Source organism: Morus notabilis, unplaced genomic scaffold (genome assembly GCF_000414095.1).
Source record: "Morus notabilis unplaced genomic scaffold, ASM41409v2 Scaffold199, whole genome shotgun sequence".
NCBI lineage: Eukaryota > Viridiplantae > Streptophyta > Magnoliopsida > Rosales > Moraceae > Morus > Morus notabilis.
In genome coordinates this window covers 281199-297267 of record NW_010366841.1, presented here as the reverse complement: position 1 = coordinate 297267, position 16069 = coordinate 281199, and the positions used below count along the sequence as shown (strand labels likewise).

The 16069-nt window shown below is 31.0% G+C and overlaps 1 protein-coding gene across 1 annotated transcript; it reads left to right on the top strand.

Moving 5' to 3' along the window:
• The first annotated feature begins 11947 nt into the window (after nucleotides 1-11947).
• Nucleotides 11948-12349, top strand: LOC21401251 (B-box domain protein 30). Its single transcript, XM_010111239.1, has one exon. The coding sequence runs from the start codon at nucleotides 11948-11950 to the stop codon at nucleotides 12347-12349; it is 402 nt and encodes a 133-aa protein (XP_010109541.1).
• The last annotated feature ends 3720 nt before the right edge of the window (nucleotides 12350-16069 follow it).

Sequence of the window (16069 nt, the reverse complement as noted above, 5' to 3'; positions counted from 1 at the left end):
GGCTGCCAGTTTTTTTTTGAAACTGTGTTGGACAGATTGTCCGTTTTTTACAAAATGGCTTCAAATTTGGTTTTAGAGTTAAAATTAGCTTTAGTCATAGTAACCGAAAATGTTCAAAACATCCAGGGCTATAAGTTCAAGCTTTAAAACATTAAAAAATCTCACTCTATGGCCCTCATTTTCGCGGTCAAAGTCACCGGAAATTTTTTCCTCTAATCCGAAAATAAGCAACTTAGATCAAGCATAAACATACCACATCAAGCTAACCTCAAAACTCACAAAACCAACATAAAACTCACACACCCTTATTACAACTCATCTCCTCAAGAACGCAAATTTACATCCACAAATCCAAGCTTAAAGTTGGCTAGAAATTAATGGAGAAGAGTTTGAGAGCTTACCCTTGAAGAACTATCTCTCTCCCTTGAAAACCTTGAACTCCTCTAAGATTTGTTATTGGCTTGGAACTAGAAAGTATAAGGAAATTTAAGAGGAATATTTCTACATTTTAAACTTTACTAAAACATAAAAAAAAGGATTTAGAGTTATACCCTTTGAAAAAATGCTTGTCTAGACTCCTCCTAGACCCTTTGATCTCCTTCTTCTTCTTCATGGTTTGTAATGGCTCAAGATTGAGAGAGTAGGAGAAAATATTTGAGAAAGAGTGGGGGAGTGTGGTATGGCCAGATTTTGAGGGGGAGAGAAAAGCTAGGGAAAAAAAATGAGGCTTATCCTATGGTGGTTCCTTTTATAGGCACTTGGAAATTATTTTTTTTTTTAACACCACATCAACTCTCTCAATCAACCAAATTTTGGTTCAATTTCCCCCAATCTTGGCCGGTTATGGAAGGAGAAAAGGAGAAGCCAAAATTGCCATTAATTCCCCTTCAACCACTACCATCCCATCACCTTAACTTGTAACCTTCTAACATACTCAACATATAACCAAAATTTTTGGATATAAATTCCTAAGGATGGCCGGCCAAGTGAAGAGAAAAAGGAGAAAAAAAAACTAATCATTAGTCCTATTCACCTCTCTCATCACATCTCATCAAATCACACACACTAACCTACACCTCGTACTTTTGTCCATTCCCTTAAGTTACTCATTAAAACTGTCCAAAATTATACTGACAGTTATTTTCTCTTGTATACGGGTTCTGGATGCTAGGTTGTACTGTGCTGGGAGATTCTTAAAATTAAGATTCTCTAACTGTATCTGTACTGGAAATTCTTCCGTTTTAAAATACGGTGAGAATTTATCGATCGAATTTACTTGATCAGAAAAATGTGAACTTAACGTGAAATCTGCTACAGAATTTAGGAATGCAGATGTTAATTCCATAAATCCTTCAATCACAAAATGTACATAGTATAATGATTTTCCAGGAAAATCCTTGACTTAAATACATGAATTACATTATTAAAATTCTGAGATTTTCTTGGTCACTACAAAAGTAGGGTAGCTACTAAAGTAGGTTAGACAAAAGTTAATCAAAAAATTTTCTAAAAGGTACTAAAATAAGATAAATAATCATTAAAAATGTGTTATTGTTGAAGACTTAAACACATGTTTTCTAATAGGGTGTGTTTGGTTGGGGGAATGGAAAAGAATGGAAATGGGTCAAAGTTCATTTTCATGTGTTGGTTGGTTTTAGGAAAAGAAATGGCCATTCAAAATGGAATGACTTTTCCATCAAATGAGTGAATCATCATTCCTTCCTCATATGAGAGGAATGCCCATTCCAAGCTCTTTTAATTTTTTTTCCATCATTACCCTTGAATATTAGAATTATTATATTAATATTTATAATATAATTAATATTATATTATAATAATTTATATTATAATGTAATTATATCTTATAACATATAATATAATATATTATAATTATATACGTATATTATAATATATCATATTTAATATTATAATAATATCTTATTATATTTTGTTGTCCCGAATAAGGCTACCCAAGAGGGGGGTGAATTAGATTTTGAATATTTTTTGAGAGTTTATACGATTATTCGAAGATTAAAACTAAATATAGACAATTAATTGAACAATATAATATAATATAATATAATTGTGATATTGTAATAAATAATTATAATAATAATTGGGATAGTAGTATTTTCTATAAAATTAAATATAATAACTGTATATTTTATGCATAATATTATTTTATTTTATTTTATTTTATAGAATATATATGTGATGTTTTCGTTAATAATATGATAGTTATAATAAAAATTAGGATTTTATTATTTTAAATATATAATATTGTAATTATAATCAGATACTATATTTTATAATATTATAATTAAGTATTTATATAATTACAATATAAATTTATATTATAATAGATAATAGATAATATACTATAATTAGAAATGATAATATACTATATTATATATTATAATTATAATATGTTATATTATATTATATTATTACATTTTTATAATTATACTATATTTCTAATAATATAATATAGTATAGTTGTAACATTATAATATAAAATAATCACAATATCATTATTTTATTATATTATATATAATTTTATATTATATATTATATATTATGATTGTATTATAATAATAAATAATTATATAACTATAATTATAATTATATATATTATATCTTTATAATTATATATATAATATTAGTTATTAAATGATTATATTAATATATATGATATTAGTTATATTAACATGAGAGTAATTTTGTCAACATGAAAATATTCATATCCCATTCTATTACATTTGTAAAAGTAGAACCAAACAAATGAATCATTTTTCTTTTCCATTTTATTCCATTACCATTCGCATTTTCATTTTTATTACCATTCCCCCACTACAACCAAACGCACCCTTAAGGGTTTTTCTTTTGTTCGTTAGTTGTGATTTTCTCTCTCTCGACGTAACGTTTTTATTGCCCTTGAAATCGGCTACATTTAATAGAGGAGATGAAGTTTGAGTGGATTATTGATTTAACAGCAAAACCCATGGCTTCCACAAAATCTTTACCTTATGTTCAAAACGTCATAAATCTCCTAACCATTGGATGTGAATTTACCTGTTGATTAAGCAAATGAACAGGGCCCCCATTTGTTTCATGGGTTCGAATTACTATTTAAACCGTTTTACCAGTTTTCTCACAAAAATTTAAATTTTTATTTAAATTTACGAACCAAACGAGCCTAGAGTAAGCCTAAATAACGAGCAGCTAATCATCAAAACAACAATCAAACTAAAAAATGACCTAAAATGATTTTGAGAACAATTTTATGAGGAGGACATTGTTCGTCCTAAGACGAAGACTTAAGGAGAAACAACAACAATTTCAGTAACGTACATCCTACAATGCCAATTGTGCATTTATTTCATAAAAAAAATTACATGTTTATACAGGAATGCTACATTTTCGTTGTTGTGTGCTACTTTCCTTGCTAAAGATACTTTTTCATATTATTTTAAATATTACATTATTGCTCCTCTGAATAAAATACACCATTCCTAGGGTTTTTCATAAACTCGAACAACCCGCAAACCCAACCCACCCTGCCCCAATCCAAGTCGAAAAAATCAACCCGCAGCATTATTTTTAAATTTGCGGCTCATTATACCTCTGGCCCGAAGTGTTTGGGGCGGATTGCGGGTTGGGCCCATAACAACCCGCAATCCCCAACCCAACCCAACCCGCACAACATACCCCCAAGCTTTTGGCCCAAGCCGAACTGCCTAAGTTCTACCCTAGGCTCACTAACATTAGGGTTCACAATCTCATTCTCGGTCTCCCCTCCCGTGAACCCCCTATTCTTGCCTCTTCCTTTTCAGGTTTTCCTCTTCTTCCCCTCTCGTGAACCCCCTCATAACTCTCTCCTTATTGCTCAGTCCTCTCGGCCGCCGTCTTGCCCACTTTCTCTGGCGCTCTCTCGCCGGACTGCTAAGGATGGTTACTATTTCTATTTAATGATGAAGTTTGAATATTATATAGAACTTTAAGTCTTTGATTTTTTGAATGTTGAAACCGACTACCCAACCCACCCCGCACCGCCCCAACCCAACCCGAACAACGTTGGGTTGTGAAATTTTTCTAACATCGTTGGGGCCAAATATGTGCAACCCGCACCTTTTGGGGCGGGGAAAAAAAAGTCATACCCCTCACCAACCCAACCCATGAACAGCCCTAACCCTTCCCACTCACCACCTTCTTGCAAGCAAGCGTCTCTAGTTATAGCTAATTTAGAAAAAAGAAACAGCCTATCATATTCAACATTTGATTAACACATGACACTAATAAAGGGTTGTTCTTTTGTAATAAAACTCAGAAAAAGTTTAAACTCAAGTTACAATTTTATTTAAGTTCACGTTCTTTTAAGTTCTAACTTTATTCAATTTTACTCAACTTTATTCAAGTTACAACTTCAACTTAAGTTATAACTCAAATTTAACTAAAAAACTACACTCAAATTACATTATAAAAGAACAAACCAAATTTTTTAATCAAAAAACTTTTTAAGGCTATAAAATAGGTGGCGCTCAAGTCTAATACTCGATTGGAGACAAAACCTAATGTAATGTTAAACTGTGATTTTTATACAGTAAATAATTATATAAAAATATGATTTAAGAGACGTTTGGTTCATAGATGAGAATCATGAGATTAAAACTATTTTCGATTTACGTGTATTTTTTGTGAGAAAAAATACTATAACGAATCACGAATCATGATTCAAATCAGAGTACGAATCCCCTAACTAAACAACTCCTTAATTTTTAGTATAATTGTTGTTGGATGTACATTAATGTAAAGGCAAGGCACGTGGCAGGCTGGGGTTAAGCAAAGCTATGACATGGGCAGACTGCGACCAATCACATAGCTTTCGAGTGTCTAGCTGTCAAGTAATTGACCATGGCGGAGTTGAAAGTTCAGACTAGGCCGGCCCTAGAGGGTGGGGGGCTGGGTTGCTTGACGGAATAGGGCCAGGCCATCCCATTGTATTATTAGGCAACTTTATTAATAATAATAATAAAGCGCTTCATGTCGGGCCAGACTTTTGGACTTACCCCTCTCCCAGCCGGATCCGGCCCAAATACTAAAGCGGACTAAGATTAGACTAACAGCCTCGGGTCTACCTATTTAACCTTAAAGATAGTTTGCTGATTCGAGTTAAAATGTGATTTTATATAAAAAAATTTTAAATATGATTATTTTTTAGAGCTTTTTACTGTAACAAAATTTAAATTCTAAATTCGAATCGATAAAATAAACGAAACTTAAAGTCTTCTAACTTCCAGTTTGTTGAACTCTTAGCTGTTGAGCACTTCTGAGTTGTTGAGTTTCGAGCTTCTAACTGTCAAGTGCGTAGCTAACGATTACATGCCAAACTGTTGAGCACTTGAAAGCTTAGCGATCATTTTGATGCAAAAGTTTGTAAACTGCAACGCAATGGATTTCAAAAATTTGTATAAAACTTTTTTGGTCTTGATGCTATATAAAACAATTTTCACATAAATTATTTTCTGTTTGGAAAATAACTTTCCAGATGATCAAGTTTGGAATACATTTTGATCTTGCTCGCGTCATTCTCTTTTTCTTAAAGCCAACAGTTTGTGGCCACCTTTGAATTTCTTTAGAAGGTGGATTTCTTTAGATATTTTAGACCTTTCAAGAACTATATATTGAATCTTCTATCTTCTTCTAATCGCTTTTAGCCATAAATTAATCAAACAATAAAAAGGAGTGAATGACAATTTTCAATTCAGGCAAAAAAAAAAAAAAAAAAAAAAGGTAATGAGACACATGGCTTAATTCTGTTTTTTTTTTTTAATTAAAATACGCCGGCAATTTGTGAATATTTTACATATGACTTAATGTATATGTATGATGACATAATTAATTTTGGTTTTGATATTATTGATTTGAATTTATTGTATAAATCAATTTTAAAAATAATAGATAAGAAATACGGTAGCTATTTTATGACACAATATGTTAGATCATTAACCCAAATAAATCAAATCCCTAAAATTACGACATTTCTTGCTCAATATCAAATACGTAAATATTGAAAAAGCACGACATAAAATTTTCTCGTTCTCAGAATCATTAACATATTAGCAACATAATTTTTGTTTTTTATATACTAGTAACATATTTAAGATACTAGCAAGATTAAAATTAAATGCATATATATACAGACAAAAACCGATTGTTAAGAAAAAAAAAATATCATTACAATAATGAATATATCATTATAAAAAGCATAAGAAGAATAATTAGAATCCGAAAACATGTGTGAATTTTGTATATTATCGTTATAATGATGAATATTTCATTATAATAAAAGCGTGAGAAGAATAATAATTAAGACACTAACACAAACGAATGTAATTTTTGGGGATTACTATTATAATAATGGATATATCATTATACTAATGTAGATTGACATCACAAACACAAACACATACAACTTTGAAAACAAACATTAAAAAGAAAAGATGATAAGTGCATGAAATTCAACTATGAAAAAAAAAAAAATTAGTTATCAAAACTAAATATAGGATAAAGTCAACTCAAGGGGTATTTTTGAATTGTCAAGCGATCAAATTCAGAAAATAAACCATATAAGTGATATTTGTAGAATTAAGCTACATTTTGATACACCCTTAAAAAAGAGTGCCAGATTGTATAACTTTTTTTAAAAAAAGAATCTAACATAGTATTTTGGATCTCACTCTGATTTTTATCGATCATGTTTTAACTTGTGGAAAGTCAAAATTTGTCCACCTTAGAAACATAAATCACATGTGGTATTAGGGCAACAAGCAGTTTCTGATGGTGAGGTGATCATGAGAAATTTATTTATGAAATGAAATTAAGATGAACTACTATAAATTTTGTGTTGTAATTTATTTATTTTTATTTTTATTATTCATCATCAATACGGGTGAGTTAATTCATGGTGAGGTGATCACAATGGATTTATTTATTAAACGAAATTTGACCTTAATAGTATCCGTTCACGATGAACGTTTTCATCTACCCATAAATAACATCTCAAAGATGCCGAGTTGTTGATAATCTTAGAAACAATAAATATGAGTCTTTACGTTTATGATGCGGTTGTTTAACTTTGAGAATGAATTTAGGTTTGTCAAAAACTGTTCACGTCTAATAATAATAATAAAGGACATTGCATACGTACTCTACAAGTTTTATTTATGACTCAAAAAAATTGTAATATATCAAGGCCCCGTTCATTTCGCTGATTCGAGTTTAGAATTCAAATTTTGCTACAGTAAAAAGCTCTCACAAGCAATCACATCTAACTTTTTTACTACAGTAAAAAGCCCTCACATAAAATCACATCTGAACTCGAATTAAAAACTCGAATCAATGAACTAAACGGGCCCCAAGAAACTACATGTCGTTTTTATATTTCATTCATTCTATTCCTGTCGTTTCAGAAGTGAAACGACATCTTATTAGTTAATTAATTATTAGATTAATTATAAAAATTTCTTCTGAATTATACCTCTTATAACATTTTATTATCTAATCTTTAAAACGTAACATTTATTCCCCCTGAACAATGAAATGTTTACAAAAAAGCTCTCTCAATTAAGTTTTTAACTGAAATTGACATTCAATTTGCTATTTTAAGGGTATTTTAATAATTCTATGGTTTAAAATTTTAATTTGAACTTCAATTAATTTAAATATTAAAAAAATTCATAAAGTTTTTTATTCTACAAAAAAAAAGATTCATAAAACTTTTAACTTACATTCAATCAATAATGGATGTATTATAATTAAAAGCTTAAAATTAAATTAGTTTTAAATTCTAACTAAATTTAAAATCATAAAGCTATCAAAATATCACAAAATAATAAATTAAATGTCAATTTTTGTTAAAAAACCTTAATAGAGGGGTTTTTTTTTTGTTAACATTTCATTATTTAGAGAAAACGAATGTTACATGAGACAAAGTGTTATAAAAAGTATAATTCGGGATAAATTTTTGTAATTAATCCTTAATTGGTGTCCGTAAATATATGCCGACTGCTTTTCAGCTGTTGTCTTTCGGAAACGACGTGCCGAATGTGTTGAGAAGATTTTTCTTTTAATCTATTACACGATATGTCGTTTAGTTTGTTGTCTTTCTTTTTAGGAATCAACATGTCGTTTATATTCAGAAAATGCTTTTCTTTTTCTTCTACAAGCGGCATGTTGTCTGTGTGTACATAAAGAACGACAATAAATTCTGATTAAAAAAATAAATGAAGATTTCAACGTTAATCCTAATTGTATAATGCCAATATATTATTATTTTCTGGTGGGAGGTATTTAAAAAATTACAGTGTCAATTAATATAAAAAGTTGTATTTATTGTTTTAAAAAATGATAGCTTCTCATTACATTAGTTGGTTTTAAAATTATGATTGAAGTTGTGGTTGCTGACACTATTAATTAAAAAAGAGAAAGAAGTGAATACTTTTTTTCATCCATTCAAGAACGACTGTTGACCGTAACTTTGATACGGAGCTTTTCTAGTATCAGGATCTATTTAGTTCGTTAATTTGAGTTTTTAATTTAAGTTGAGTTGTGACTTTATGTAAGAATTTTTTACTGTAGTAAAAAAATTAGATGTGACTGTTTTTAAAAATTTTTTACTGTAATAAAACTCAAATCGGTGAAATAAACAGGATCTTACCCTCCTCCACCCCAAAGCTATAAGGCATTTAGCGGACTAACCTAGCCCTCCACCAATCCACATAATTTTATTGCGTGTTTCATACTCATCTAGTTCCTTGCACTAGAAAGAAGTATTTAACGAATGTGAGTTCTAGTTCTTCTGACTCTCATCTTATACAACTCTAATGTAATGGAATTGATAACGCGGTCTATCTTTGTTGTACTTTTAAAATGAGAAAGGTATAAGGACCGAGGAGGGGCAACATGTTGTAGTTATTCTCTAAGCGTGATCAAAAGATCAACTCCCATACGTTGAATAACTATTTGTATTAAGAAATAAAGCGCGTCACCTCAACCACATCAACCGTTAATAAATTGAGCTGGTAGTTTAAAAATAGTCTCAAGCGCTTTTTATAAAATCCAATCTAAAACTTTCTACTTACAAACTACTTGAAAGTAATCTTAGAGCCCGTTTGGTTGGATGATTCGTTCTCTGATTCAAATCATGGTTCATGGTTCGCTACAGTATTTTCTTTCACAAAAAATACACGTAAATAAAAAATGATTCTAATATCATGGCTATAATTTATAAACCAAACGGACTCTTAATACCACTCGATTACAACTTAAGATATCTCTTGGACATTTCGTAGCAAATTCTAGCCGGACCAACACGAAAGAAACAAGTCATTTTCAACAAACCTTTTAAATATCTTCTCTAGGAACCATACAAGTTAGTACCGGGGAACCACATTTTTCAAATGATAAAAACTCGTCCAAGACCAAAGTTAAGCCACTTGTTGGAGAATACCTAATTTCGTTTCACACGCTAAGAATCTTCCTTGCTAGAAATTAGAACCAAGCAATCCACCGGTTGCGGGTTTGACGTCAAATTTGGGAAAATTCTCCCGTGTGAGTTATATTTTCCACAGAGGAACAAGGAAATTGATGTCAATTTATAAATTCTAACACTAGCATATGACCAAACCATACAACAATGCTAAGAAGAGAAATTATAAAACAAGTAGTTTTTTCCTTTTTTTCTTTTTGTATTATTTACGAAAAAAAAGTTTAGAAAAGGATGATTGACATTTTAACTCTTTGAAAATTTAAAATGGAACCAAACTTTTCATTTATTCACTGATTCGAGTTTAAAAGTCGAGTTTCGTTACAGTAAAAAACTCTAAAAAATAGTCACATTTAACTTTTTATTACGATAAAAAACTCTCACATAAAGTCACATCTCAATTCAAATTAAAAATTTAAATTAACGAATTAAATGAACCCTTAATAATTCAAAAAGACCTGTCATCATCACAAACCCAAATACAATAAATTTTTACTGTTAGGCTATCACACTCGTGTTATAAGAGAAATCGTTGATAATTTAGATATCAACCATAGTACTCTTAAGAAAGAAACAAAACAAACAAAAAAGATTTTAACTACATTATTAGAGATAATTTGACGTGACATTTAGAAACGAGCACGGTTGAGTATCTTTGAGAGAATCACTTTATCCTTATAATTATCATTTTTTTTTAAGAAAGAATATGATAATCGCAATACACAGTCAGTGAGAAACATTGTCGGTGTTTGAAATTAGTTTTGTTTTTATTTTTTATATTTTTTGAGAAATTAAAAATAAAAACGAGAAAGAAACGGCGTTTGACACAATTAAAAATAAAAAATAAAAATAAAAACGATTTTTTAATTTAGTGTAAAATGAGAGAGAAATGAAAAACGACTTTTAGTCGTTTTTTATTTTTTGTTTTCGTTTTCTCCTATCTCGAGCATAGAGAGAGACATTAATAGATTTTTTATACTGAAAATAATCTCTTAATAAAACTACCAAACATTATTTTAAAAATGATCTCTATCTAAGATTAAAAATATTTTCATTTCTATTTTAATACAAAAAATAAAATTATTTTAGAATGAGTTTTAAACCCACCCATTGTCACACGTTCTCATATCTATCAAATAGGCAAAATTAAATAGCCTCTTTCCTAAGCCATACATTCCAAGCATCAGAACTGTGGTAGAGGACGTATCCCATCAGTTTTTTTTTTATTTTTTTTTATTTTTTTTTTATTAGAGAAGGCTATGTCTATTTCGCTATATCTGTAGGCACTGTTGTTTTTCTTTATTGTAAATGCCCTTTGAATTGAATGAATTTGGTGGCTTAAATTCTCATCTGGGTCTAGCTACTGGCCACTCTGCGTATCTATTAAACAAGTGGTTTGGATTCATCAGTTGGTCACCCTATTTTGAAGGAAAAATAAAAACCTAAAGTAGCACCTATTTTGTCCATTGCTTTTGAGTATTCTAATTTCTAAATATTTGTGGGTCACAAACTCAGATCGAATGGCAATCATGGCACATAAGAGCTCCGAGAAGCTTTCAAGTTTCAACCATACATGTGGACTAATATGTCCACCGCTAGATCAATTTGTGGACAATGACATCTCTTCTACTTCCTGGCTCACCAATGGCCCAACCGTCCATTTTTCTTTTTCTTTTTCTTTTTTGGGTCCAAAAAAGAAATGAATTGCGTATAGAAGGAGCGTAATAGGAACAAGAAAACACACAAATGGGTCAAATCAGTTTCCAAGTTTTCTATAACTCAACTTGTCCTACGTGCAAAGAACCCAATGGACTTGGTGGCCCCTACATTTTGAGGGACTTTAATTCTTGGCCATACAACACGAGTTTCTTCTTTGGTAATCTATAAAATTGACTTGGTAACCACTCAACAACAAAATATCATGTCCTATGCCACCCGTCCCTTCAAGCATCTCATAAAGCTTAACAAAGTTTATAATAGCTTATAACCATGCTTTCTCGTTTCATGTTTCGTCAAAATTAGCGGTGTAAAAATTCTCCCTTTTGTGAGAGAATTACTTTATTAGCCCCCCTCTTTCTCACTACTAATCATGTCAAAATCCCGTTTCGTTCAAAAGTTTGCAACAGTCTTTCAAGTATTTTAGCAACCACAGATCCAAAAAAAGATAAGAGGATAGATGAAAATTGAAGAAAAGAAAGACAATGACACTCGATTGTCACGTAGTGGCATGGTTGTCATAATGGTGAAATTCTAGGACGGAATTCATCACATCACCTCCAACTATATATGTGACCTACCCCTCTCTCCTATCCCCATTCCAATCTTCTTATAAATTGCCCTTGTCCTTCCAACTTCTTGGCCATAACACATTAAGCTTTGTTACCCCTCAAGAGGAAAAAAAAAATGTGTAGAGGTGTGGAAGAGAGCAACTACCAAGGCGGGTTCTGCAAACTTCCTATTCCCAAGGAAGCCGCCCCGCGGCGGCCTAATGCTAGTACTGTCACATGTGCGGTGATTGCCTGCGAGCTGTGCAGCTCGCGGGCCTCGTTGTATTGCCAAGCGGACGACGCGTATTTGTGTAGGAAATGTGACCAATGGGTTCATGGGGCTAACTTCTTAGCCCGCAGGCATGTTAGGTGCTTCCTATGCAACACATGCCAAAAGCTCACGCAGAGATACCTCATTGGAGTTTCAATGGAGGTTGTGCTTCCGACTCTTGTTAGTTCCTCGGAGGGAAGCCAATGTCAATCATTGGACACAACAAATTGCTCAAGAACGCTAAAGAGGCCGTTCCTCTTTCTTTGAGACTCTTTTTTGTTTTTTTTTTTTTTTTTTTTTTTTTTTTTTTCTCTTTTTCCCTTATCTTTTCTTTGGTCTTCTCAAGGTCCCTAACGTGATTAAAATTGTATTTTGTGTTGATAGTCAAATGATAGAGAATGGGAATCTGTGTATTTGGGGTCTTGAATATAATGAGAGTTTGTGAAATTCTGAAGGTTTCTAAGTACCTTTTTTGTGGGAAATGAAAATGAAAGGAATAGGAATTCTCATTCCCTTGGTAAAACAGAGATGGAAGGAACTCTGAGTATGATTCATGGAAAGAAAAAAAAAATAAAAAAGAAAATTGTTTTATACTTCATTTTATTTTTGGAAGATTCATGATGACATAAAAAGAAAATATAAGAACATAGCTATTATTCCACAACTTCATAATATTGATCTCTTAGCATGGAATGTGCTAAAAAAATTACACTTCATTTCCAATAAATAAATAATATTAAAGGTGTCACTACAAAAGCAGATCATTGAAAAAAAACATGTTCAGAAATTATAATGCCTTCCAAAAAAAATAAGCACTTGATTGATGCCACTGTAACCCCAACGCTGCAACCATAATAGTTTCTGGTCTCCTTTTTTTTATTTTTTATTTTTATTTTAAGGAACATGCTTCTGAAAATGGTAATGTAAGGTGATTTAACAACAGACTAATGAATGAGAATATGACTAATAGAAAATTTTCACGTTGCAAAAAATTAATAATCTAGACATATGGTGGTGTTGAACTAAAACTTGAATGAAAGTTTTCATGACAAATGGTCCTGCCACACATAACTAAAAGTGATTAGCTCACGCAGAACATAACTCTAATAATAGGTTGAGCCGTTTGTTCATTTGCAAACACATATTTTTTGGGCTACTTTTAAGAGCATAAAAGTATTGTGGAAAAACAGAATGAGTCACAGTCACATCTATTGATGAAGCAACACCCACAGTGATTTGGAACAATTGATGAAAGTTTGATCTTTCTCATAAAGTAAAGAACACTAAACTGTAATTATGAAAACAAAGTAAATGTGACCATAATAATTGGTACTTTCCCTTAGGAGAAGGTTGTGAGAGGTAGCGGCAAAAGAAAGGTAAAAAAAGTACACAAATTAGGAGGTGCCAAAATACGTGAATCAAGGAACGCCACAAGAGGATTTTCACTACCAGTTGTGTCTCCTCTTTCAACAACAAGTACTAAGTATCTAGAGAGAGAGAGAGAGAGAGAGAGAGAGATGCTTTAGACTTTAGTTACAACAATTTGAGAAATATCTGGTTTTTGATTATGTGGCTTAGATTTGCATCAAGAGAAAGTTGTGAATCAAAATTGATTTGGAATAATGGTTACAAAGGACCATAAAAAATGGGAATGTGGGAAACACTTCTAACGAGTGATAGAGGGGTCAGATTGCATAAGTTTGTAGAAAATCTGCCGACATCTTTGTGAGATACTCTTACCTCTTGTGGTGAGAAGAAAAGGGCAAAAATGACACTAAAATATGGTACATACAATATTTATTTATCTTTTTTAATACTATGCATTAACGTGCAATTCAATGATTCAATTCAATGGTGAAATGAAAAGTTGTACTAAGATTACCTCCTTTTAAGGAACATGGGAGTGACATTTTCATCATTGTTAGATCTGATTTACGTCTGGTGTTCCAGATGATGTTGAAATACTGTTTGGAACACGACTTAATTAATTACGATCCGGATTAATTACGTTCAGTTGCCCGAACAGAATAAAGTGCAGAAAATAAAAACACACAAAATGATATCGCAGTTCAGTGCACACATATACATTTACGGGGCCACGTCCAGATAGTAAACAGTTCACTGTGTTTCAGAAATTACAGACACCAAATGAACTTATTCACTCAAGGACTCCCTCTTAGACAATGACGCCGCCGTGACAAATCTCTACAATAATTGTTTACTGTGCACCACACGTCTTCTATTCACCCGGTAAACTCCCTTCGACTGGCAAAGCTTCCTCCCGCAAGCAACAAATCCCTCTCCCGAAGGACGATCCCAAAAACTCACAGACGTTTCTCTGAATATTTACTTTGTAATAAGCTCTCAAATTCACATACTTTTTCTCTGGAGATGTTCTATTAAATCCGTATCACATATACTCTAAAACAAAGCTTTTAAATAAAATCAAGAGAATCTCATTCAAATTCACTTTCGATACGATCTCCATGATTCTCTCCCCTAGATAGGCTCTAAAATATCTTCACGTTATCTTTTCAATCTCCAATTCGAATTATGCAGCAAACTTTCAAATCCGAATTAGTTATCCTTGTTACAAGTTAACACTTGATCTCCACGTGTTCTTCATTAAACACGGAGAACTTCCTCTTATCTAAACCACATGGAATTCATCACATCCACATCTCAAATGACCAAACTAATTATTTCACTTTTAAAACACAACACCGTCATGTATATATTACTATATATATATATATATATATATATATATATCTTGCTTTTAAAGTTCAAATATCAAACGGATTGCACATTACCTTGTATAACACGTAGCTCCAATGTTCATCTTCCATATGATCTCCAATAACACTTTTCAATTTCCAATTCGGATTGTACAGCAAATTCAACAAATCTGAATTAATGCCAACTACAATTCCCACGAGTTGGATAAGTTGTAAATATCAAAACTATATCTTCTTCTCTTCAACGTTTATAGCCTTCCCAAATCTATATAATCATGAGTTCAAATTCGCCACATAATCTTTTTATCCTTATTCCTTTCTAGAATTTCATTTAAATTCAAATCACCAATGCCTTATCTTCCTTATCTCTAAATCTGATTCTGAATCTTTTTCTGCAACACGAAATCTTCTTGAACCTATTTTTTGAATTTTTACAAGACTGTCAATAAATTGTCAACTAATAAAAATACCTAACAATTAAGCAACTGAATGTAATTAACCCGGATCTTAATTAATTAAGCCGTGTTCCAGATAATGTGCTAACATTATCTGGAACACCAAACGTAAAACCTGACGTAACAATCATCATCAATGAAAATTTGAGCATATGAAATTTACAGCTAATAAAGCGGCAACACTTGAAACCAGGAATTAATGGTGGTCATAATTTGCTTTCCTTTTTTCTCAACCAAAGAGTGTAATTCATATGTTTCCATTTTACATAATAAGCACTCTTTTCATTTCCTCGTATGTAAAACAAAATCACAAAAATGTTTAACTTCACATTTATTTAAGGGTGTATTTGATTGGGGGAAATGGAAACGAATGGAAAGGAATCAAGGTTCATTTTTATGTTTGGTTGTTTTAGAAAAAGAAATGGTCATTCAAAATGGAATGACTTTTCCATCAAATGAGTAAATTATCATTCATTTCTCATATGAGAGGAATGTCCATACTAAATTCTTTTAATTTTCTTTTCCATCATTACCCTTAAATATTATAATTATAAATATTATAATATAATTAATACTATATTATAATAATTTATATTGTAATGTAATTATATCTTATATTACATAATATAATATATCATATTTAATATTATAATAATATCTTATGTATTATACATTGTAATTATATTTATTATTAATATAATATACAATATAATAGTCATATTGTAATTAATTAATTATTATTATTATTATATTTATCATTATAATATAATTAAATATAATATAATATAGTTGTG

Excerpts from the sequence above, each read along its gene's own strand:
- LOC21401251 (XM_010111239.1), top strand. The coding sequence starts at position 11,948 with ATGTGTAGAGGTGTGGAAGAGAGCAACTACCAAGGCGGGTTCTGCAAA.